The sequence below is a fragment of the Chelonia mydas genome, chromosome 7 (assembly GCF_015237465.2).
Source record: "Chelonia mydas isolate rCheMyd1 chromosome 7, rCheMyd1.pri.v2, whole genome shotgun sequence".
NCBI classification, from domain to species: Eukaryota; Metazoa; Chordata; order Testudines; family Cheloniidae; genus Chelonia; species Chelonia mydas.
The window spans coordinates 61,201,245-61,226,358 of NC_057853.1; the positions used below are offsets into that span (position 1 = coordinate 61,201,245).

A 25,114-nucleotide genomic window follows, 5' to 3' on the forward strand; every position below is an offset into this window, starting at 1 on the left:
TGCTGCTCTCCTGACCTGCTCAGGAGATGTTGTATGTGTGGTGGTTTTGTTGCTGTTGGTTTTTATTTTGTTTTCTTTTTTGTGCCCTGTTCCAAAAGCTGCTGTGCAGAATGAGAGAGTGACCCACTTCATCTGTGTGATCTCTGCATGCTGCTCCGCTGGAGCTTCTCATGTGAAGAAAGTAGACGCAGAGAAGCCAGGAGGTGGCACAAATGAGATGGCTGGCTGGCTGGCTGACTAGCTGCCCAGCAGCTTCCAGGTCAGGAAACCCTCCAGCATTCACTTTCTGTGTGATTTAATTGATCTATTTTGGGGATTTTGTGCTGTTGCCCATCACTGTAGCATCTGAACACGTTCCATGTAAAATAGATTGGGAACGGTAACGTCACTGGTGTACTTCATGAAGTCTCTGGCTCCTTCTTATAGAAAGCTCTGCTGGGGTAGGATTTTGGGTGGGAGTGGACGATTGGAACAGGAGGTGGTTTGAAGTTGTGACTGTCAGTTATGGAGGAAAAGTGTTATTAAAGAGGAAGCGATTGCAACATTATTCCCAAGGCTTTTAGACTCTGAAGTCATCTCCTGTCCTCCAGAAGTTCCTTCTACAGCCAGATCCGCTTGGGAATGCTTTGACCTTGGTTCTGGCGTACTTCATGCTGGGCTTTATGAGCTGCATTGTCCCTGACTGTCCTGGTGGCAAATGGCTGGCAATGCAGTGTGTAACATAGGTGCGTGCAGATCCATTCCTGACTTTGATGATTATGACCGAGGCTCTAAACTGAGAGCTGCAGCTGTCTGGGGGACCGAGGAGGAACTGGGTCACAGGCTAGATACATTCACAGTGGCCTAAGCCATGAAGGTGATGGCTGCCACATTTTATACCAGCTGGAGCCCGAGTGCTGTTCTCTCCCTCACTTCCTGATATAGTGAATGACAGGAATCCTGCAGGGACCAGCGTGGCCAGGTCCTCATCCCGGAGGGAGAAGCAAAGGTTCCTAGCAAGCTGTAGGTGGAAGAGGGATTTTAGTTATTGGTGCTGGCATGGCATCCAGCCGCATTGGCGAGTCAGACAGGAGGCTTCATGCTGCTCTGACACATGGGGCTGTGTGCCTTCCATGGGCGGGCGGGACTGTCCTTACTAGTTCTCCAAAGCATCACCCTGACGAACAGCTTCCTTCAGTGGGAAATGGGAGGGTTACCTGGGGTATGGGGCCCTGAATATAGCATACCCTAGAGCTGAGTTCATGGGGTGGGGGGTTAATGGAGGGGTAAAGAGAGGTGCCCAGTGATGGAGAAATGGGCGCCTCATGCTGCAGTAGTTAAGAGGGAGGAGGGCTAGTTAATGGTACCCAAGGCAGTTCCCTGCCCATTGTTTAAAGTGCTGTGCAGACATTAATGTTCAAGCACCTTGTGAAGTAGATGTTATCCCCCAGTGAATAAAAGGGGAAAACAGGCAGAGAAGTTAAGAGCATGATTACACCTCTCAGAAGCCTGAGGGAGCTGGGGTTGGGGAGACCAAATTCCCAGGCGTGCCCAGAAATGTCTCTTTTGGTGCCTCCTTCCTGGCTGGCATCATCCATGTCCCCTGTCCCCTGCACAGCCAGCCCAATGACTGCTGCAGTCTTCTGGCATCCTTTCTTCTCCTCCAGCCCATCCGTGCACCCTGGCTGGTGATATGTCCAAGAGGTCACAGTCTGTGGCAGTGGCAGAGCTGGGGATAGAACTGAGAGGTTCCTGGCTCCTGCCCTGTGGTTATTTCATCAGACAATGCAACTTCCCTACGGGCAGGGGAAACAGGTGTCCGGTGCTAGAGTAATGGAATGAGGGCTGGAGGAGAGAATCAGGTGCTCAGTGATGCAGAAACTGGTGAGGAAGAGAGGTAATGGAGGGGACCGCAGGAACTGCGGAGCAACTTCTCTGGCAAAGTGGAACCTTCTACAATAAGGATAAAGGAGACAGAGCTTCTCAGGGGCTAGGTTGAGACTGTGGAATGAGCTCCTGCAGGAGCAAAGGGCCTTCCCAAACCTCGCTGCCTTCCACTCTCAGTGCGGAATGTATTGCTTTGATCTTGCCTCCTCTACCCTAAACATATTACAAACTGCACGTGTGTATTGAAAAAAAGAAAATCTAGAACACAACACTCCTCTGCCCAAACATCAGATACTGCGGTGATGAACGTGGTACAGGAACCTGTGTGGACTAGCATAGAGGTGGAGGAGAACCCAGAGATCCAAACAGAGGGAATGTGTCCCCAGCACTGCCATAACTGGGGGGATGAGGGGCTGGGGAGAAGAGATGGGGAAGGAAAACGGACCTTGCAGTAACTGGTAAAGAAGTTGGAAGAGGGATGGCCTGGTGGCACTGATTATGCAGCAGTGCGGGGAGCTCGTGATCCTTCATTGGCTTCCCAAACTCAGTTACGATAAATCTCCTGCTCTTCATGTTATCATGTTTTCTACAGCGGGGGAGCTGTAGCAGTGGGCAATGGCCTTGGCCGCTGCTCACAGTAGCTACCTGTTGAGAAGTTTACGAGGTCTGATGTCATCTTGAACGTTCCCGTTTATAGTGCTGTTCTGGAATTTAGCTCCCCAATAGCAATTGAAAGAAAGCTGACAGGTAAGAGGCCTTATGAGTGTCAAACAGCTGCCCAGAATCGGTTTACCAAACCAAACTGTATCCTGCTGGAGTTCGGTACTGCATGTTCAAAGAATAGATTCAAGCCGTAGGATGCTGGAGCTTAGCTACGTTTTCCAGGTGACTTGCACCCCATCGCTTAGAGAGTGTTCGGTGCATGACACCCCCTCCGGGCCAGCCCCCAAACTGTTCTCAGTGATTATAGTTCACTGTATTCTGACAAATTAAACAAGACAGGGACGTGGTAGTAGCAGGGAAGGTGGGAACGGAGTAAAAACTGGTCATTCTTCAAAGAAGCAGACTGAGAATGGCAAACAAAGTGAATTTTATTTTCTCCAGATTAGATACAAATCATATCTCTGACCCTTCCCATAAACGCCTGCTTTTGGCCTTGTCAAAGAATAATAGCCTCAATAGATGGAACTGCAGTAGGCACTGTGTGTTACAGCGCTGGTTCATTTCCAACAGGACTGGCTTTAGGATTTTGGGGCTCTGAAGGGAGCCCGTGCTTAGGTACAGGGAGCTAAACCCAAAGTCTCTTTTTTTTCCCACCCCGCCATGGGCGGCGGGTATAACAGGCCAGGGGAGGTTAAGCCTCCCCTGGGGCAGCCGCCAGTGACCTGCTGCTGGACACCTGGGCTATGGTGGCCTCGCATCTTCCCTGAGGCCCCCACCACCTGCTGCTGCTGCCTGGTGAGTCATCTTCCTCTCCTCCCCTTCCCTCTCCCCACCATCTTTCCCCCCCCCAGAGGTCCCAGCTGCTTTCTGCCTCCCTCCCCCATGGGGGTGGAGGGTGGGGAGGGATGCAGTAGGGGGCGGGGTTTCTCGTGGTGGGCGGTGGAGTGAGAAGGCGAGCGGTGGGGGGTGAGGAGGAACATGGCAGGCTGGGTCTTGTGGTGGGTGAGGGAGTGAGGAGGCGAGCGGCAGTGGGCGGGAGGGGTCTCGTGGTGGGTGATGGAATGAGGAGGCAAGCAGCAGCAGGTCGGGGAGTGAGGAGGCGAGTGGCGGAGGGTGAGGAGGGACACAGCAGGCAGGGGTTCTTGCAGCGGGTGGGGGAGTGAGGAGGTGAGCAGCAGCGGGCTGGGGGACGAGGAGGGATGCAGTGGAGTGAGGAGGCGAACGATGATTGGGCAGGTGGGTCTCATGGCGGGTGGTGAAATGAGGTGAGTGTCGGTGGGCAGGGGATGAGGAGGGATGCGGTGGAGTGAGCAGGCGGCGGGTGAGGAGAGATGCAGTGGTCAGGAGGGGTCTTGCAGAGGGTGGTGGAGTGGGGAGGTGAGCAGCGGTGGGTGGGGGGTATCATGGCGGGCAGGAGATGAGCAGGGACATGGTGGATGGTGGAGGGAGGAGGTGACTGGCTGCGGGTTGGGGGGTGAGGAGGCAAGAGGCAGCGGGTGGTGGGGATGAGGAGGGATTCAGAGAGTGGTATGTGGGGAAGTTCGTGGGGGGGGGTTCTCACAGCGGGTGGGGGAGTGAGGAGAGATGCAGCGGGCAGCAGCAGAGTGGCCGAACAGGGTGGAGTGTGGGTCGGGCCGCAGGCGGAAGAGGCGGGACAAGAAGCTAGCCTCTCCCACAGGAAGCTTCACCCACTGCCCATGTATCCCACTCCAGTTAGTTTAAAGGAGGATTGCAGCTATGGGTTCTGGCTCAGGCTTTGCAAGGCTGTTTGGGTCTCCTATCCCTCTCTCTAGATCCTATAGCATGGACTCAAAAGCTAATGAGTGCTGAGTTGGCAGTTATCATAGGTGCATGACCATGTGGAAAGGTTCTGCTAACCCAAGGCAACACAGGTGAAGCTGGGCTCATGCTTCCTTATTCAGTTTACACCTTGTGACATGTATAATAAATGTATGTTGTGCCATGGGGTGGTTATATTTAAGTAAATGTGTTAGGCTTTACATGTGGGTTTGCCTTGGGATAAACTAGCCCCTCATAAACGGTATTAAAATAACGGCTGTTCAACATTTATTGTAATAGGGCAGCAGGAGCAGCTGGGCCTGAATTGTATTTCATGGGCTTGCACACTTACCCCATCCTTTACATACTGGACACCACCCCTATAGTTCTTATAGAGCCACTGCCTTCCATCACAAGCCCCTCCTTTTTCTCTTCTGTACAGCATAGCCCTGAAGAACAGCACTAAAACAAGGGGATTCTGTGTTACACTCCCTAACAAGATTGCTTCCCCTCTCCATTTATCTATCTCCAACCTTAGATTCCCTTTAAGGCATTTCAAATGCTTTTGATTCTTCCCTCTGGACTTCTTACAAAGGACTTTTGACAGTATTGTTTTCCAACTCCAGTTTTCTCTTGCTAGGTGTTTTTCCAGGCAGCAGTAACCGCAGGGCATGAGGAATGCTATATCTCTTTGCCATGCTCCTCTCCACTGACTTGGATGCCATTCTTGGCGTTTGTCCTCTCCAGAGCCAGCTTTATGTCCAGTTCTCTCAGCTGTTTCAGGAAGCCGCGGTTTGGGAGGATGCATCGGTGCTGCAGCACTTGCTCAATGGCATCAACCACTGTCATATTCTTGTAAATCATCAGGTAAGCCAAGACCAAGGTGGCGGATCGGCTGCGTCCCATGGCACAATGAACCAAGATCTTGTCTGCATGAGTGAGGAGAGCAAATACAGAGAAGGCTTTCAGATTTACCAATAATAAACACTCTTCCCTTCTCTAGGGCCTTCTGCCCAGAGATCTGAGTGCTTCACAGCCATGAATACTCTGTACAGCCTCCCTGCAGGGCAGGTAAATACCATCCTCTTGTACAGGCAGGGACTCTGAAGCACAGAGAGATCAAGTGACTTGCCCATGGTCACCCAGTGAGTCCCATTATAAAATCTGGATCTCCTAACGCTTTAACAACTGAAGGATTGCCAATTTACAGCCAGGCAGGATGGGCTGCAATGCGACAGTAGGTAGCCAGCAAAGCCAAGCTGCAGCCTCCCCTTTATTGGGCTCCCACAGATCCATGATTTACTGTGCTTCATTCAGTCTGCTGAATCAAGGAGTGTTTGCTCTCTGGGTCGGGAACAGAATTAGGAGGCGGGGGACCAGCGCCGGCGAGGTGCTGATGTACCAGATACTCATTCCCTCCAGGAGGGTGAAAAGGATGTGTCCAGTTGCTCACTCCCAATACTTAGTAATATAATACTTAGTCCTGCTATGAGTGCAGGGGACGGGACTAGATGACCTCTTGAGGCCCCTTCCAGTCCTTGGTTCTGTGAATACCAGGGGCCAGAGAGGAAGGATGACTCAGTAGTTAGTTCCCTGCTCTGCCTCAGACTTCCGGTGTGATCTTGGACGAATCACTTTATCCCCCTGTGTCTCATCTCGGGATGACAATTCCTTTCATCCCACCCTGTTTGTCTTGTCCAGTTAGATTTTAGCTCTTGGGATCAGGGCTGTCTCTTACTGCGTATAGGCAGCTCTAGCACAATGAGGTGTCAGTCTCTGCCAGAGCCTCTCGGCGCTGCTGTAAGGCACATGAATGAGAGTGGGATTCCCCCACTTGGCAGCAGCCAGGGGCCGGAGGAGGAGAGTGAGTGATACTGGGCCCTTCCATGTGCTGCAGGAACTGATGGAAATGCTTCTGGGCTACAAAACCCTGGGAGGAGAAAAGATGGGGTGGAGTTTTACATTTTGGAAGGAAAAGGGAGATCCATTGAGGGTGCATCTACACTGTGTTTTAAAACCCCTGGCAGCAAGTCTCAGAGCCCGGGTCAACAGACTCGGGCTTGTGTATGGCATGAGAGATCCTGCTCAGACTCTGAAACCTGGCGAGGAGGGTGGGTCTCAGAGCCTGAGCTCCAGCCCTAGCAGGAACGTCTATACTACTAGTTGCAGCACTGTTGTGTGAGCCCAAGTTCCTTGCCCTGGGCTCTGAGACTAGCTGCCATGGGGTTTTTTGTTTTTTTTAATCAGTGTATCCTGATAAAGGCAGCATCTGAAGCTCTGTCTACTACAACTTCCTATCGTCAGATAACACCACAAACACCATTGCAAGGCCAGAGGCACTTTTACTTTGTCAACTACATCTGGCTACGACTCCTAGCAATTCACTCCTTGATGCTGGGAGTGGAGGGGATGATTTCCTGGCAGGAGCAGCACTGCTGTGTCATGGACACATCAAGAACTGCCAGCACAAGGGGATTAATGGTCACAGTTTGCATCCTAATCCCAGCAGATAGTTGTAGAGGCATCATGGCAGATTTCCAGCCTCACTGATAACAGAAAATGATAATCCCTTCTATCATTACTCTGAATATTTGAAACAGATGAAAACTCCCATTTGTTCAGCCCTTCACTCTTTGCTCGGGCCTCCGGTTTGTAAATGGGCTGGGGCAGAATGGTGGAGTAAATGACTGACATGAGGGGAAGGCTGAGGGATCAAGGCTTTGCTTGGCTAGCTGGGAAACAGAGAAGAACTTTCTGGGCATCAGTGGGAAGAGGAGAACCTGTATTTTTTGTCACGTAAAGGAAGGAGAAAAGTGTGCATGTCTCTTTGGAAATGGCAAGGATGGAGAACCTGTCTGATGTGTGAACATTGAAAATCTCAGAGGACTTTCCATAAAGAAGGGAATTTGCCCTATCCTGAAGAGCCCAATTGTGCAGTGTGTGGGTCGGTGAAGTGATGCCTGCTTGTGTGTTGCTGTTCAAATGCTTTGGGGTGCTAATCTATCTTGCTAAGCTCCTTGTATGGCCATAGTATCTGGATGCCTCACAGTCTTACTTATCCTCCCAACCCCTCTGGGAGGTCAGGAAGTGCTATTATCCCCATCATACAGAGGGGGAGCCAGGGCAAAGAAAGACTAAGTGATTTGCCCAGGGTCACATGGCAAGTCTGTGACAGAGCAAAGACTCAAACCTAGGTTTCCCAAGCTAGTGCCCTGGCCCCTGAACCATCGTTCCTCTACTACTTACTCCAAAGTGTGGGTTAGGAACCCGGAGGGCATTAACCAGACAAACATACTGGGTTATTATACTCCTAGGATGCCTGGAATTAAGTTAAGCATGTGAAAGAAGTGGCAGCTTGCTATGCTAGGTGGCTAAACAGAGACTGGTCTTTATCAAACAGGGTAGTTATGTACTTTCGTAAGTTATGTACTTGTATGTTTGTATGTTTGTAAGTTATGTACTCTTGCGTAAGATTTCTTTAAGGCTGATCCCTTGCACTGATAGGAGTATGTGCTGCTTGGCTAACTGCCTCTTATCTCTTTACATGTCCTACTTCTGTAGCCCACTATCTGAATGGGGAAAATGCCCACTACAATACTTCTGAAACCGCCATATCAGCAAAAAAAAAAAGGCCCTAAATCTATTGCACGGTGTATGTTTGACTGAATGCACTAAAATGACCATCCACATCTGGACAAGAAGGTGAGGCTTAATGGTGCCATACTTGGCTGTGGTATGAGTAACGTATTCAGAGCCCCTTGTTTCCCAGCATGAGTTTCTTTGCATTCTTGTCCTCCTCTCTTCTCCAGGGCTACTACAGGCAATGGTCATCTTTACATCACTAGTGCATGTAAGAACAAAACACAACTCTCTGTCCTTGTTATTCAAACACCTTACCAATGCAGCAGCCAGAAGAACAGCTACATACAGAAGTGTCAGCATTACACATTTAGTTACTCTTGAATTCAGAAGTATTTTTAATAAGTGAATCACTCCATTCTCTGAGTCGGGCTTCTGTTTCATTGCTGCATCAATGCTTGGCTGAGCCTCAAGGCTTCACAGGTGTTTGATACAGCCTTGTAACCGGAAGCTTTGAAGCTTGAGCCTTGCGAACTGCTCTGAGTCTCTCCCCCATCATTTATCAGCACATGAGAATGTGCTAGACTTCCCAGGGCTTGTCTATATGGAGCAGCAATGTGCACGACAGGGCTTTGAGTTCTAAAGCGCACTAGCGTGCTGTGCACTAACAGGTCCATGTAGGACCTGCTTGTGCACTTTAATGTAGTGCTGTTGGAAACAGTCTTTCTCTCTTGACTTCTGTGTGTTTACCACGTCTTTCACGCTATGCTGCGGGAACGGGAAGAGAAGGCTGCAGGACGGAGAAATGAAGGCTATTAAGGGCTTGTCTGCAAAAACATTTTCTCCATGGCAAGTTGGGGTGTGACTGTACCCCACACCAGCCTGCCGTGGACTAGGTTTCTGGGTGCACCCTGCTGGCACAAGTTCTTTAGAGTATTTTGAGCAAGTCCCATTTTAAAGAAGCTTGGAGCGAAGCATTCTAATGAACTCAACAGCAGGGAGCACGCGGTTAGTTAATCTGTGGCAGGGTAGTGTGAGCTAGATTCAAACCCCACCTTGCCACAAACTACGTGTTTGTGTAGACAAGCTCCTAAGGCCCTCTCTAGGAATGTGATTAGAAGTGAGGCTAGAGATCAGACACTTTCAGCCACCCAGAAAATCTAACTATTCCCCACCCTTTCCAGAAGCAGTACTTGGGTGGAGTCTTGTCAATTTTAAGTAGCTTCCTTCACCTACGGACCTCTCTTCCTTCTAAGAACATAAAATCTTAAAGCAGCACGAAATGCTAATGACACTTCAATTTTAAAATAGTGATGATTTATTGTCTTTCTGCCTTAACAAGGAGCAAATTCTGTAGCTGAGGACTGTACTTGTTGAAAGCTTAAGACCTGGCTGGTTATTGGGGGTATGCCAGGTAACCAGCAGCTGCTGATCTAAACAGCCAAGAACACAAGTTGACAAAAGGTTGGAAACTTGATATATGTGGCCCTCTGATATTAAAGGCTTTGTAGGTCAGCAGGAGGATCTTAAGTTTCTCTGCTTGCTCCTGGTAAAACACACCCTGTTGAGATTTTTTTTTTTTTTTAAATAAGAACTGGAGTAAATGCTGAAAGACAGTGTGGGGTCGCGGATGTGGTGCTTCACGTCAGCTTAAACCCTTAGTTAGAACACTGCTGGAGGTCAGCAAATAATGAATTGTAGTAATCAAGCTGGGAAATTACAAAGGCTTTAACTAATGTTTCCAGATCTGTGCTGTCAAAGTGATTTCAGCCTCCTACGGCTTGGAAGATGACAAAAATAAATCCCTGTTACAGCTTGGAGATGATCTGATGGCAAAAGTACTAAAGTGCTTTTATATGTCTCTATAGCAAACCTAATGCTTTAGTGTAAGAAATGTTGAAGTGACAGCCTTGGAGACTGGAGTCCTACATTCGCAGGGTAAGTACAGCCTGGGCAGATGCCCTGCTAATAGGCTTCACAGCTTACTGGAAAGGGACCACTTCTAGGAATGGCAGACGGGCTCCATGGCCCATTGAGTTCACTACTTTCCTCCTGAGATTGTTTGCTTCGTAGGATTGTACAATGAGCGCTGCTTGTGCTAGGGACACCTGTATGCTAGGGAGATCGCTGCTTAACAGTGGCCCATCAGAAGGTAAGGACTCTTGGATTGCTACCAAATCCCATTGATTTGAATGGCTGACGTGGCTGTGAGATGACCTGAACCCCATAACAGCATTGACTTCCCTGAAATGACCAGCTCCATTATTAGCCATTGCTTTTTTGTCCTGTACCGGTGGTCCTTGACTTTCTCTGCCTGTTTTACCTCTTGGGAGTTGGCTACTTTTGATGAATACTCATGTGCACTGAGATCAACTGTAGCAAACAAGGTCTTTCTGACCGTACTCTGCCCCCTCCTTACTTCTCTGATCTTGGAGTGCAGCTTCAATGAATTCAGCAGCTGAATAAAAGAACTGGCTGAGGTTGAAGGTGGTGAGATCATCTGCTTCTACCCCATGGTACTCAATGGCTATGTCACTGTAGTAGTCTGGTCCTGTGTCCACATTCCACCGGCCGTGGGCTGCATTGAGGATGTGGGTGAAGCCGGCTTTCTCAAGGCTGTAGCGATCTAATGCAGTTTTCCTGTTAAACAAATGTCACAGTCAGATGTGTAAATGGAGCTCTCTCATGCTGCATCCGCTCAGAAATATTTCTCTTATTTTGCAAGTCATAAACCACAACGACACTGATGATACTTCAAAGAAGCAGTCTGATCCCCTGCCTTTACACAGGTTTCAGAGTAGCAGCCGTGTTAGTCTGTGTCTGCAAAAAGAAAAGGAGTACTTGTGGCACCTTAGAGACTAACCAATTTATTTGAGCATAAGCTTTCGTGAGCTACAGCTCACTTCATTGGATGCTCAAATAAATTGGTTAGTCTCTAAGGTGCCACAAGTACTCCTTTTCTTTTTCCCTTTACACAATACCTTTCATCCCAGGATGTCACAAACAAACTGAGCTGCCTAGCAGCCATATGCTGTGAGCCGTTATTGGTTCTACCCATTTTACAGATGGGAAACTTGAGCTACAGAGAGGTTAAGTTGACTTGTCCAAGGTCACAAACTGAGTGAGCAGCAGAGCTAGAAATAGAATCCATGAATCCTTCCTCCCACTCCCTGGCTTTAACCATCTGACACATTCTCTCCCATCATTTAATATTACAGGACTAATCAAAAAGTCAGTTACAAATGAGGATTAAATTCAGCTAGGGTTCACATGGCTCGTACTACCTCTGAAAGAAATGCAACCACTGAGATTTTTCCCTTCTACACTTAGAGGAAAAAACTTGTTCATGCTCATGTGTCCAAAGGGTCTAGAAGCCCTGTCAGCCTCCTCCTTGCTGCCATGTACTAACGGATCATGTTAAGGTGTCTCAAGACAAAAGCACTATACTCGGAGATCACATATCAGCCACTGATTTAGAGCTGTAACTGCTTTAGAGAAGTAAAAGGGGATAGTGCTACTCCCTGTCCTCTTCCTCCTCTGGAGTGAAGAGGAATTGGCTCCTGGGGTGAGGGGGAATCTATTGGGTGGGTGGGGGGAATGAAACTGAAAATATTCAAGCTTCTTAAAGTGGTCAGGATGTGCAAAGCTAATGCTTCCCTTTCCATACTCAGGCACCCGGATGTGCTAAGGACAGGAAAGTGGCAGTCCAACCTTCAGTAAACCTGTTGATAAGAACAGCCTATTGTTGTTTGTTATTATTAATGTGGCCCCCATGCCTAGGAGCCCTAGTCATGGATCAGGGCCCCACTGTGCTAGGTGCTGTACAAACACCCAGCAAACAGATGAGCCCTGTAAGGATTGTAAGGACCCAGTGTGGCTGTTCTTATGTTCTTAATATGAATCCTTTATCCTTTCTTCCTAACCCTGTTGGCTAGCAGATACAAAAAGGAAATTCTAATTGTACTCCGCTGTACCTGAGCACACACAAGTGTGGTTGAGAATTCCTGGAGGGATGCAGAAGAGCTGCTGCTGTATCAAGGCACATAGCTCTTGCTTCCACACAAGAGCATTGTTTAGCGGCTATGTCTAATAAGCTGTGTGTTTTATACAAGGTAAGACAGTGGGGTCAGTTTCTACTGTTGTGTTACCATGGGATCTTTGTTTTGGTGGGTTAGCACAATCTAGCAGAGTCCCCAGAACAATTACACAGCCATGAGCTCACTGAACAATAGAGACCCAGCATTGTTATTGGAGGAGAGCCCAGAGTCAGTGCAGCCCTCTGCTGACCGTAGTGCTCAAACACACTTTCACCTACTCCCCTAGGCAGGAAGTATGCTCACCTCCTGAACTTCCTCTCAGAGCTACTTCCCGAGATGGCCGGGTCCTTCCTCTCTGGGAGGAGCCACAGAACTGGGTGAAGTTTTTCAGGTGAATTTTTTTGGGGAAAATGCGGATTTGGGTTGACTGAAACATTTTATGGCTTTGTGTAGAATATGTCAAACTGATTCAGCAGAAAATAAAAACTAAAAATAATTCCAAACAAATCTGAACATTTCATTTCTATACTAACTGTTCCACGTTTTTTTGATTCAAAATGACTTTCAAAATTTACTTCAGTTTTATTTTTATAAATTTAAAAACATTTAAAACACTCAGAATCAAAACATTTCAGCAGATGTTGAACAAAATGTTTCATTTGACCCAAATCAGTGTTTTTTCTGACTACTTGATTTGCTAAAAATTTCAAAAATGATTTGTTTTTGGATGAACCCAAGATGGTAATTTTTTTTTTTCAGAATTGCCAGTGGACTGAGAAATCAGTTATGCATACAACTTTAGAGCCCCCCTCGTTAGGGGCTGCATGTAGATGTGCCCCACATACAGTCCTAGCAAGCACAGAGTAACTCTGTTACAATACTATCAAAAAGATTGATGCTTTAAAAAAAGATGAAATAATTTCCTGGGGAGAAGGTCAGGGCAGGTGACTTACCCTACTCTGTTGAATCTGCCACGCTTGAGGTGAAACACGGATTCTGCTTTCAGGTTTGGTTTTGTGGTGGTTCCCCCCTGCAACCCTTATGGGGAAAAAAAATCTGTTTTCCATTCTTCAGACTTGGCCCAACAAACATGGAAAAATGATGCTTTCAGTTCATAGATCTGTGCTCAGTTAGAAGTCCTGCAAGTGGAATCCTTGCTTAATAGCAAGTAGGGCCACATTGTAGTCAGGGTCAATGGGAAAATAAAGATTAACTGTCCATGAAAAGTAAGTTCAAATTTGGATTCTGCAAATGCAGCTCAATCAAATAAATAGCAGTTGAATTAAACAATGTACATTGTTGTTGTTCTAAACAGAGACAATGCCAAACAATAGGTCACATGCAGGGGTGAAAGTAAAATGCAGCTCTTATCGGGTATGGGGACGCTCTGGCCCCCCCAGAAGGGGCAGGGCCTCGGGCAGAAGGGGCAGAACTGGGGGGTCAGCGTACCCCAGCCCGTCCATCTGCGCTCCCTGGCCCGCACTGCCTGGGGCTTCAGTGGCAATTTAAAGGGCCCTTTTAAATCGCGGCCCTGGGGCAGCTACTTCTTTTGTGTCTCTCCCCCACCCCCGTCAGCAGCCAGGGGGGTGGGCAAAAGGGGCAGCGATGTTAAAGCTTTTTGCACCCCCCATCGGCGGCCCTGCCAGGTCGTCGCTGCCCCTTTTGTGCCCCCCCACCCCCCCATTGGCGGCCCTGCTGGTAGGGACCCGGCAGAGCCGCCGATCGGGGGTGCAAAAGGGGCAGCGATGTTAAAGTCACCCCTGCATTTGACACTGCAACATTCATCTGGGATGTAATTTCCCTGTTTCCTTGACTGGGTTCTCAGGAGACTGTCAGAAATTAATGCCTTAAATGCAAATTAGACAAGGTGGGTGAGGTAATATCTTTCAGAGGACCAACTTGTGCTGGTGAGAGAGGCAGGCTTTTGAGCTAAAAGGACCTGAAGAAGAGATCTATGTAGCTCAAAAGCTTTTGCAGCTCCTATGCTGGGACCACCACAGCTACAACAACACTGCAACCAACTTAGACGCAGACACTATACCAAGAGAGAGCTTTGCTTATAACGTGTTGCATGGCTCTGAGATCTCGCATTCACGTGTTCAGTGGCTGTAATGTTTAGTGAGCACACAGGAGTCTCATTTGTCAGAGAGAAGGCACAGTGCTTCTTTATTAACTGCATCAGCGCTCAGCTAAGTCAGAGTCTGCTCAGGCTTAGAAAAACATTTAGTGTGTTCTGGGCAAACCCAAGGGTTACCACAGGGTTTACCATAGTCACTCCCATATTAGCATGGTATTTTTATATCGGCATAGTCACTTCCATTCTACCTCTCCTTACAGTACCCAAATGAAACCTCCCAGGGCTCTTTAGGTTTAGGGGGGTCTATGCTATTGGAGCAGCCCACTGGTATACTGACTGCAGTATCCTGGCAACAGACTATACCTGAAGTTTCAGTGGAAAACACTCCTCTTTGCCTTTCCTTTTTGCCTCAGGCGTTGTGGGAAAGCGTATGTTGAGGCCGGGGGTAGAGGATGGAGTTCTTTCCTGATGCCTGCTCTTGACTATCTTATGTCCTGAAGCTTTAGTATAATTTTTCTTGATCAGTTTGGACTAACCCCTTATATTAGCAGAGGCGTATTGGGTATGTATTTATTCATGTAGTCATTCTGTCAGTTGGGATTGGATAAAGAGGAGTAACTGATCCTTCTTAAACCTTACAAATGCTTACAGTGTGATAAACAAAATCTGTTATCATTGTGAGTCCCTCTTCTGCTCTGAATTAATCATAGATATAAGATACAGAAGAGACATTCTGAGCTCTGTCTAGACCATCATCCTGCCAATGAAGGATTATTCTCTATCATGTTCTCTTTAGTGCTTCATGCAGGCTGATGTTAAATTGTCTGTCATCCTTGCCTTCCTCTTAGCTTAGCCTCTCAGGTCAACTGCTTCAAACTCTGCTGTATTGAGTGCTGTTCTGTGGACCTGTTCGAGTTCAGAACTGACCTTTTGCAGGCAAGGTTACCACAGAAAAGGCCATTTATTCCCACTGGTGCCTGTCCCATAACCCATTGTTTAACATGGGCCCAGATCAAATCCTTCCTTCTTTAGCTGCTAAAACTAGAAAACTTTCAAACGTGAGTGCTCAGAGTTAAGCATTCAGATCCATTTTGGGGCATTAAGATGCCAGTTTAGCAAAGCACTTAAGAATGTGCTTAGGTTGCACTGACTTCAGTGGAATTTAAGCATACACTTTACTGAACTGGTGTCTTAATAAATGCCCTGACTTTCAGTGGTGCTGCGCACCTGCAGATCCAGTTGTGAGCTCTCTGCAGGTAAGACTATGTATTTAGATGCCTCAGTATGGGTTTGGCTGCCTCCGTCTGAAAGGGTTGGTTGTCATTTCTGTAGAAGGCTTACACCAGGAACTTTTCCTACGATTTCTAGTACGTTGCGTATTCTGCGGGGCCAGGATTTTGTGCCTTTGTTCTGTACAGCATTGAGCACACTATCTCTGTGAAAAATATAAAGGATTAAATCACTCCACAGCTGCTGCTTCCACCTCATACGCTGTTTTGCTTTCCTCTTTAGAGAGCTCCAGCAAGCTTAAATGGCGTGATTTCCCTTTCCAGTAACTAAGCTCTGTTAGGTCCTTAACAGGACCTCTTACCTCCGCTAGCAAGAGGTTCTGTATTTATAACCTGCTCCTATTGGCTTAAACTGAAGTTTTGCCATTCATAGTAACAAAGGATCAGGTCCTCAGACCAAGATTTTCAAAAGTGACCAGTGATTTTGAGTGCCCAACTTGAGATATTGTAAAGAATTTTCAGAAAGTGCTGTAGATTAGCCCTTTGATAATCAGGCCCTTGTAGGGTTGCCAATCCTCCAGGATTGCCCTGGAGTCTCCAGGAATTAAAGATCAATTTTTAGCTAACAATTGTCATGTGATGAAACCTCCAGGAATACATCCAACCAAAATTAGCAACCCTAGACCCTTTTAAGGTGCTTCCAGTTGAATATCCAAATAATGGGCCTATCCTTCAAAATCCCTCAAACTTTCCTTTTCCATGATACCTACAAAAAAATCTTTACAACAGGTAGACAGATGGGGGCATGCAAGGAAACAATGAGACATTATTGGTCAGCATGATTGGCAGTGGTCTCAGCTTACCAGCAGCCTGTCTCCATCTGTGGTCTCTTTTCTTGTACTTAGTTTCTAAGCTGTTTGGGGCAGAAACCATCCTTTTTCTGTTTATATAGCACCTAGTACAATGGGATCCTGGTCAGTAACTGGGGCTCCTAGGTTCTACAAATAATAAATAATAGTAATAGATTTTGGTCTTGCTTTAATTGAAGTGACTTGATTGTCAATGATCTTGAGGTAACTAACATGATTGCAAATTCTGATGTAGAAGCTCATGCACGTTTCTGAATGCAAATATTGTTCCTGGCCGTAGCTCACACAACCATGACTAGAAACAAACCTTTGTGCAGTGCCAACACTAGAATTTACAAGCATCTCAATTAACTCAAGGTAACTGGCAAGCAGTTAGGTTGATTTACAGCACAACCCAAAACTTTGGTGTAGATGTACCCATAGAAGCACCCACAATCATAAGTCACTTGTGAAAATCTCAGTTCATAGTTTACCTCCTTTGTGCTTTAATATCATTAGAACTCTTGGGTATATCACAAGATGTATGTGTTTCCTTTTCTTCCATTTACTTCTTACACCACTACTGTGGTAATAGCATTTTAGATGAAAGGAAAGAGGATGTAAAATAAGAATACCTACCAGCAGCCAAATGGGTAAGACAGCTAGTGAGCTAGGGCCACACAAAGGCTGTTAGTGTGAATTATAAACCTTGTTCAAGGGTTTATAATTCAATCCTTAATTTGTTTTGAGCTAGCACATGACACAGATGTTCTCCCTCTTGCAATTAGCTCACCACCTGAGTTTAATAGTCCAGCTAAGAGTTTTCTGTCTTACTCCCTCCCTACGTGATGCTATTGCCTTGTAAATGTGATAGATATTTCTATTTCTCTGGTCATAATTGAACATAAAACCACAATGCCAGGAAAAGTTCGCTCTAAATGCCCAGTGTAGGTGAAACTATCAGCATTTGACATCCTCCAGTTGCTTTCATTTTACTCTTCTGGGCCATCTGTGTTTTAGCGCTTGATTTCTTTTTACATGGCATAAGCCATTATGATCTTCAATGTCTGCCTTGAATGCACTTCAGAGTAGGGAAGGTGAAGTACTGTATTGGGAAATAATTAAGAAAATGACAGTACATCTCAATCTGGGAAGGGAGGCATGGAGGAAAGTTTGGGTCCCTGAGTAAAAACCCACCAGGCCTTTTAATAACAAGAGATATACTGGGTACAGTGGCCTTGATTCAGCAAAGCACTTAAGCACATGCTCAAAGTCAAGCATGTGCTTAAGTCCATCCTTATGCAGCAAAGCCTTTAAGCAAGGGCTCAACTCTTTACAAAACCAGGGCCTCTACAGTGGAACATGAGGCAGATGGACCCATCAATGTGTTTGTAAAGTTCTATGACGGGGGAGGGGGGTACTTGAGGTGGGAATGACCCTCATATGGGGGAAATAGAAGATGAAATCCCTTTTTACTTTAGATTACATGCACACCTCAGAACATGTTGCCTAGTACTGAGTTGAGGGGAAAAGGCCCAATCAAAAATATAACTAAGTGCAGCCATTTTCTTGAAGAATAGTACTTATTTCTTTAAGATTTATACAAGGACAAAAAGATGGTGCCGATCCAAGCCTGTGATCTTCATTTAAAATGAAAGTTCATAGCAAAAAGACCACTACTGCTACAAATTCTATTTCATCCCAGCAACAGTTAGCTAACCCTTATAGCAAAATAAAATGATACTGTCCTTCCCTTTCTATAGTTTACCCCAACCCACCATCGCCACCTCTCTCATTGGCACCTCTCTCATGAGCACCAATAACTCAGCCCTTCATTCATGCTTTAGTCTCAGCCAGACACTGGGGAAGATGCTCAACCACGCCATCTGGTCAGAAGAGACAGAAACACAAGCTGGGTGTCATCCACATATTGAAGACATCACCACCCATGCTTCTCTGTTAACCCTCCCAATGGCCTCACCCACGTGTTAAATGGGGAAGGACAAGATGGAGCCCTGTGAAAACCTCTGAGTGCCCAGCAGGAAGCAAAGCAAGTCTACCCTCTGAGATCGTTCAACAAGAAATGCAGAGAGCAACACTATCTACTCCTCCTATAGCCCCCAGGTAAGTCAACAGAATTTCATAGTCAGTGCTATCTGACTCAGCGGCTGGTGTATCTAATATCATTATGGACACTCATCTTTTATCCAACACTTGAGGGAGATCATTGAGCAACACAAACAGCTGCTTTCTTAGTTTGTATCATACTCAAGTTAATACTTGGATTGACAAGGGTTAAGAAAATCTGAGGCAATGAGATATTGTGGAAGGAATTGTCTCTTCATAAATTTTCAAGTATTTTTAGCCACCAAGGGAAGGCTAGGGGCAGGGCACTAATTTGCCAGATGTTCAGTGTCAAATGAGGAATTCCTGAATATAGACAGTACCTCTGTTTCCTTAAGAGTGGTCTGCAACCTGCCATTGCTAAGGCAGGTGTTGACAATCTCCACTAATACTGGGCCTAAAGTTTCCGCAACTTCCCCTGCATCTAGAGAAGCACTGCTGGCTGAAGCTTAAGTAGAGATAATGTAGCATTTGTCCCCAGCAAGGCATTGCTTTGTCTTCACAGATGCATGAATCAGAGCAAATTTTTTTCCCTCTGCAAACTAGTTAGCAAGTTCTTCACAACCAGAGGAACTCATGAGTTGCTGAGTGGGGAAAGGCAGGATTCACTGAGCAATCCAGTCCCCAAAGCAAATCCGCTGACTGATGTTTTGTGGATGCTGTGATAGGCAAGGAACCTCCTCTTCACCTTCCCCACATCAAAAGCATAAGAGTTTTGGAAAATGTTTGACGCAGACAATTAATTTCAGACTTTGACACTCTTCCTTATTGCTTCAACTGTTGCAAATCAGCTGCAGACCAAAATGATTTGTGAGGAGGACTGGCAGTGTAAACTGCCAATGCTGCTTGTATCTTGGCGTTTAAAGCTAAAGTCCATACCATCGCTTTTTGTTCCTGAGAGATTTTTTTGTGTGGAGTTACATATTTCCCTTCCGGCTCATAAAGCCTCCACTAGGACTGGCAAATGACAATGCTAATATTACAGTGAAACCTTCCACCATGTCTCTTTCTTTTTAAAATAAAATGATCCCACACCCTCTCCATTCTGTGTACATATTTCTACCTCCTGGGTCACTAACAATACACCTGGAATGTTTCTATTTTGATGTGATTAATACCAGTGGATGTCCTAAGAGTTCATACGTTCTAAACAGTGTGATGTAACTGTCCATTGCACTGAACCAATTCCCATCTGATTTCCTCTGAACTAATCCAAATGGCATTTCTCTTCAAATGTAGCCATTTTGACTGAGCCAAAGACATCACTTTGCCAGACAAAATCCTCCAGGAAGGGGAGGGAGTCAATCAATGGGTGGCTAAACACTCAGTGTGTGCTTAATTAGCACAGTTCCCTATCTTCTAGATGATCTCTCTGTGTGTGCTACCTGCAAACTTAATTGCCTTAGTCATTTCTGAAACCATACCCCTCGTAGCAAGCATGGTTGTCAGCTCTACCAGCTGAACTATAGAGAAGGCTTCCTTTCCTACTGGAGTTTGGCTCTGCTTTGCAGCTGGAAGTTAGTCTTAAAATGTATTATGTAAGGAGGGATCTCTTGATTAGTTTCTCTTTTTGGTAGAGACAGGCCAATGAGACAGTGTTCAGATATAGATTAGGTTCTGGCTAGGATTCAGATCTGAGACCTAATCAGAGCTAGGGATGAGGTCAGATGAGGCCAAGCTTTTAGGAGACCACCATCATCTTTAGCTGAAATCTTGTGAATGGTACTCTGGTTCCAGAAAACGGCCTTTTTAAGTTTTGGATTTAACTCAGAATCACAGCCATAGTGATGGGTAATTTGGCAGCTACCATCTCTACTTTCTGGCTCTGCACTAGGAGCTGGGTTTCCCTCTGAGCACCAGTTTTGCTTGTGCTTTGGTTGTACCCTATGGCTGGGGATCAGCCAACCAGGCCACCTGAAGAAGACATCTGCCTCACATCAAACAGTGCACATCAAACAGTGTTAAAAGAAGGAAACAAAACAAAGCAGCTCCCTATCCTATTGAAGATGATCTACATGTTACTAATCCTGGTCATGGATAAACCAAAAGCCTGTTTCTGTTCCTGTCACTGGGAGGCTCCTATTGTCTCCAGGGTCTGGTCTTAAAAGTCTTTAGAACTTGCCAGAGGAAAACTTCAACTGGAGCTGAACACGGGATGTTAAATTTGAGGCTTTGATTATTCTGGGCCTGACGGGCCTCATGAGGATTTCATTGCCCCTGGGAAACAGCTGCAGCGGAGTCCTGTAACAAAAGGAATGAATGGCCTCACAGGGCTCCATGATAGCCTGCATTGCATTAGAATAATGCTGTGGTTATGTAGTCAGGATAATTAATTGGCATTTCCATAAGCAGTCACTGCTAACCTCGTAAATGCAGAAGGCAGGAATGAGGCCCAGATGTGGAGGCTCTGAAGATAAACTCTGTATGTGTGTGTACACTTGATTTGCAATGAGCATGCCACTAAATTCTTCTAAGGGCAACCCTTAATTTAGCCTGGTTGATAAGGATGCAAAATGAATGTGACATCTGTTGCCTTTTCCACAGTAGCTATTTGGTGCCCAGTGCTTCAACCAAGCCCTAAAAAGAGGCACACTGTTGAGTTGAGGGCAGAAGCTGTTGGTCACAAATAAGTTCATCTTGTCCCAAGGGGCTTATCTTGTGTTCCATGCTTAGGACATGAAAATAAATAAAAGAGAACATAAAGCTGGGTGAAGTGTCAAAGCAAACCAGTTCCACTCTAATAAAGAGGCACCCCTGTTTTGACACTGAGAGCAGCACTGCCAAAGTGCCAGCATGTGGAGTTGTGTATACGTGGATTATTATGGCCCCATTATCCTGGACTTCATCTGCTTAGAATTAAATGCTTAACTACCACCTTGTCCCAGTAATGGGGCCAGAGTCTTGCCTGGTGACCAGTTCATCGTCCCAAATCCTTGGGGACTGGAGGCTGGGCCCTATGTGAACTGGAGCGCTAGCTAAAGAATTAATTTTTTATGGGTCATCAGCCTAGTAAAGCTGGTCCTCATCTGTTTCCATCCCTCCCTTATTTCTTTCTTGTCCCCCTGATCCCCAGTCATCTCTCCTTCTCATATGGCTTTCTTTCCCTGCCTCTAATAGGGTGGAGAAAATGTCTCATTGTGAAGCCCTGCTTCAGGGATGGGCTAGCAAGGTCTTTTGAGCCGATGGCTTTTACCTGCAGTGCTACCATCATGTGACCCTTTTCCACCTATTCTTAAAAGCTCGCCCCATTTTCTTAAGAGTTAGTGTGCTCTGCCCCCCGAAAGATGCTCTCTCAACAGCCAACCCCAACTAAGTGAACAAAGTATCTCTGAATATTCTCATGGAAGGTAGTGGGGCTTCTCTTTTGTTTCCCTGATTAATTGCTCCAGTGGACAAGTGCTTTATTCTTAGCATTTGTCTTACAGACGTTCAAATTAGAGGTGTAACCAGGCAGAATTACAGAAACAACTGTCATTGGAAAAATAACGGTTGGTAGATGGTGGCCTGTGTCTAGGGACCCTGAATGTTCAAAGCCTTGTTCTGATTGGCCACTTGGGCCTCTCTGCACCAGCTCAAAGGGGCAGAGTTGAAGCCTCATCTCAAAGATAAGTGGAGAATACTTCCACCTATTACGTTAAAAATAATTCCAATAATTTTAAACAAGGAAAGGGAAAGAAAATGCCAGGTGAATTTAACAGAGTCCATTCTGCTTTTGCTGAATCTTGGGTTAAAAAAGATCTAGTAAGAAACAAATAATCGCTTCTTCCCACCCCCCGCCAACCCCACTTGTCCCTGAGCTTGTTGGCCAGACTATCACCACACTTGGAAAAAAGATTTTTCTTCTGTAAAGTGTTAGCCCATGGATGCTTATAGCCCAGATCTCTCATGTGGGTCTTTCTGTTGCCTCTGGTGCCACAGAATTAATTGGTCAACAATATTGGAACTAGAATAACTTTTTTAAAAAGCTGTTTATCTTTCCACTTTTATAATCTGGCAGCAGATGAATTTCGGGACCTTTTAAAAATATTATGAATACTTTGGAGTTGGTGGGGTTGCAGATTGTGCCTTTTAGTAATGATGTAAAATAAACATCCCATTAGGGAAGGGAGTAGGGGGAAAATGGGAATTCGACCAATAGTGTCTAAGGGTTAAGAAAAGTTCTCCTGCTCTGCAGACAGGTTTGATTGTCTGTGTATGGAGTTGGTTCTGTTTAACAGTATATTATAGCCACTTCCAGATTAATCCTGTGCTTTCACATTCATTTGCTAGCAGCAGTGAGATGCGCCCTGCAGCAGAGAATGAGTTCAAAGTAGCTAGCCCTATGAATAAGGACAAATTTTGTTTAAAGCCTGGACCGTTTTAATGCACGAGAGCCCCCCTCTTCCTCCTTGACATACTCCCCTAGCCAGGCTCTGACTTACCAACACTGAAATGTTTCCAGCTTTTGGGAAGGCTCTTCAATCACTTCCAACAATTCCATTTCAGGCTAAAACCACTCTCACCCATGGTTCTGTGCACTCAACCTGTGCCCTTCACTCAACATGACCAGGGGACTGTCACTTGGTAATAAATTACAAATTACTCCTTGAAATTAACCATCTTAAAATAGTACATGACTATCCCCAAATGCTGCAGCCTGTCCTACTGTCACTACTACACCATTACTGCAATCTTTGGTAAGAAGAGATGCCTACATGGCTATGAAAACCTTTTCTCTGGGCTGTGGTGCTTGAAAACTAGAAGGGGAAATCTTTGCTTTTGTGTATCCTGAGAAGAGCTGAGGCTTCCTTATTCCTATACTGAGCACTGGTTTGGGCTGCCAGCAATGGCTTGTGCGCTGGCTAACAGAGTGTGGGGATAGGAACCCCTGTGGCTCCATTGGTGGGTTGCATTTATCACTTACTCATCTCCTATGTAGAGATTAGGCCAGACTTCATTGACATGAGTATACTTTGGGCTGCCTTTCCAGAAGAGCCGCTCCAGTTCAAATGTGCCAGGGGTATAGTAGTCTCCGTCAGGGTCCACTTTGATTGCTGTGTAGGCACTTCTCTTCATGATGTTCAAACCTGCTGAAGACATCTTGTCCCCAGGGGATTATATGGTGTTGTATACTTGGAATGACAGTAACTAAAATGCAATCATAAAAAGAATAGAAAGCTGGGAGAAGTGTCAAAGCCACTGGGTCCACTCTGGTTAAGCCCCTTCCCCTCCACCCCGCTCCTTTGTGACACTGAGAGCAACACAACCAGCGTGCCTGGATTTGTAGCTGTGTATAAATGGATAGACACCTCTCTGACAGATGCAGCCCCATGATTGGAATTTGTCTGTGCTGCTGGCTCCCTTGAGAGAGGAATTAGAAGTAGCTCATTGGATAAATTTGCTCGCAGTGAAGACAAATAGAGGGTGGGACTTTCCAAAGCGCTCAGCACTGGCCCAACTCTGCTCCCCTCGGTAGTTTGTGCCCAGGAAAGTCAAGGGTTACAGTTCAGCTGACCTCAAGAGTTTCTGAAAACCCCACCCTCAGGCCCCCAAAGAGCCAGCTGAAGGGAATTTTCTCCATCAGATGAAATTTTAAAATCAATATGGGACATTTTTCTAAACAATCTGCCCTAGTTCACACAGGAATCCATTCGAGGAAGTTCTATGGCCTCTCTGGAGGTCAAACTAAACGATCACAATGGTCCCTTCTGGTAAGACTTGGACTCCAGGTTGTTAGTCATTAGTCTCCACAGGCTGCACCTTTATCTAACATACGGCAAATCAGAGAGTGGCTGAGTTTGTCCCTAAGGCTGGCCTTGGGGTGCCCTTGTTTTACTCTTTCAAACTTTTAACACAGCTCTGTATACTGAACATTTAAATGACTGTTTCCAGACTTGCTAGTTTGCCCAGTTGCTGCAGGGCACTAATAGCCGGTGTGACCAGCTGAACCTGCTCTTCAGCCAGGAGTGCAAGCGTAACTGCCATCTGCAAGCTCGGAAAGGCTGCGTAGTAAACAAAGGGAGCAATCTTCAGCTAAAGAGGTGCATTAATTCTCATCTGTGGTCATAGACCGCCCTGTTGTGGGGTGCGACCCAGACCAGCGAGGGGTTGTGTCATTGCTTACCCTGTAACCCCGGATGCCCTAACTGCTTTGCTGCTGTGGCTGACAGCCCGGACACCTACAGCCAGCAGATGAAAGTGTAGATCCCTGAGTGTCTGTATGCTGTGCAATCCCGGTTCAGCGCTCCGATCCCAGCAGCCTGCCTACAACACAACAGCCCTGCTCTAGTTTCCACTGGGTTTAATTATACCTAGCAAGATATAACCCCAACTCCCCCGAGTCCAACATTTTCCCCAAACCTTTGCTCTGCAAAGTCCAACCCTTTTCTGGACCATTCAGAGGGATAATCGGGTTGGTTTGCTCCTTTAAACAGACAATGCCCAGTCACTTCCCACATTAACGGGAGTTAACAATTACTTCCATTCAGCACTGGGTTGGTTTAGATTAAAGGTAAATCAGGTTTATTAACAAAAAGGCATAGGTTAAGGGATGAAATAAAATTAGAAAGAGTTGCAAACAAAAGCAAAAAGATGGTTTCTAATGGCTAAGACTTAACGAGCTACAAGTTTGGTTCAAGATAGATTTCTTATCAATCTTTTGTCCCACAGTCTCCAACCCCTTTTGTTGAAGGACTCATCTTTCTCAGCTTGCAAGAGTACTGGCCCCTTGTGTCTTTCCAGTGATGGATGCCAAGATGGCTGCTTCTCTTTCCTTATCATCCCAATCTCCCCCTCCTCCCTTACTTTTCACTAGGCCGGTGTCTTCACTAGGAGAAAAGGCGTGTACTTAAAACATTTGTTAGCTAACTCAAGGTGAAATCCAAACGCAGACAAGGCAGTGTGTAGGTTTCACACACACATTAAGGACTAAGG

At 46.2% G+C, this 25,114-nt stretch overlaps 1 protein-coding gene and 2 long non-coding RNA genes across 3 annotated transcripts in view; 2 read left to right on the forward strand and 1 right to left on the reverse strand.

The window, feature by feature from the left end:
- The first annotated feature begins 1,334 nt into the window (after positions 1–1,334).
- On the forward strand, positions 1,335–8,278 carry LOC122466694. Its single transcript, XR_006292418.1, has 3 exons — positions 1,335–3,324; positions 4,949–5,175; positions 7,870–8,278. It is a non-coding gene; the product is annotated as an uncharacterized LOC122466694 (long non-coding RNA).
- On the reverse strand, positions 4,990–23,281 carry LOC102939665 (dual specificity phosphatase 29). Its single transcript, XM_007065209.4, has 3 exons — positions 23,106–23,281; positions 10,307–10,527; positions 4,990–5,237 (listed from the first exon to the last, which is right to left on the reverse strand). The coding sequence occupies exons 1-3, from the start codon at positions 23,279–23,281 to the stop codon at positions 4,990–4,992; spliced, it is 645 nt and encodes a 214-aa protein (XP_007065271.1).
- Positions 11,850–25,114, forward strand: part of LOC119566861 — a 31,877-nt gene continuing 18,612 nt past the window's right edge. The window contains exons 1-2 of the long non-coding RNA XR_005226307.1: positions 11,850–11,999; positions 17,926–18,202. This is a non-coding gene — a long non-coding RNA (uncharacterized LOC119566861). The remainder of the gene's footprint in view (positions 12,000–17,925; positions 18,203–25,114) is intronic.

What these genes read in the sequence shown, in the direction of transcription:
- LOC102939665 (XM_007065209.4), bottom strand. Translation starts at nt 23,281, where the DNA reads ATGTCTTCAGCAGGTTTGAACATCATGAAGAGAAGTGCCTACACAGCA. An exon ending in AATCTCTACATAGGAGATGA is followed by an intron (nt 10,528 to 23,105) that starts GTAAGTGATAAA and finishes TTTGTTTAACAG; the next exon opens with GAAAACTGCATTAGATCGCT. An exon ending in TGCACTCCAAGATCAGAGAA is followed by an intron (nt 5,238 to 10,306) that starts GTAAGGAGGGGG and finishes TCACTCATGCAG; the next exon opens with ACAAGATCTTGGTTCATTGT.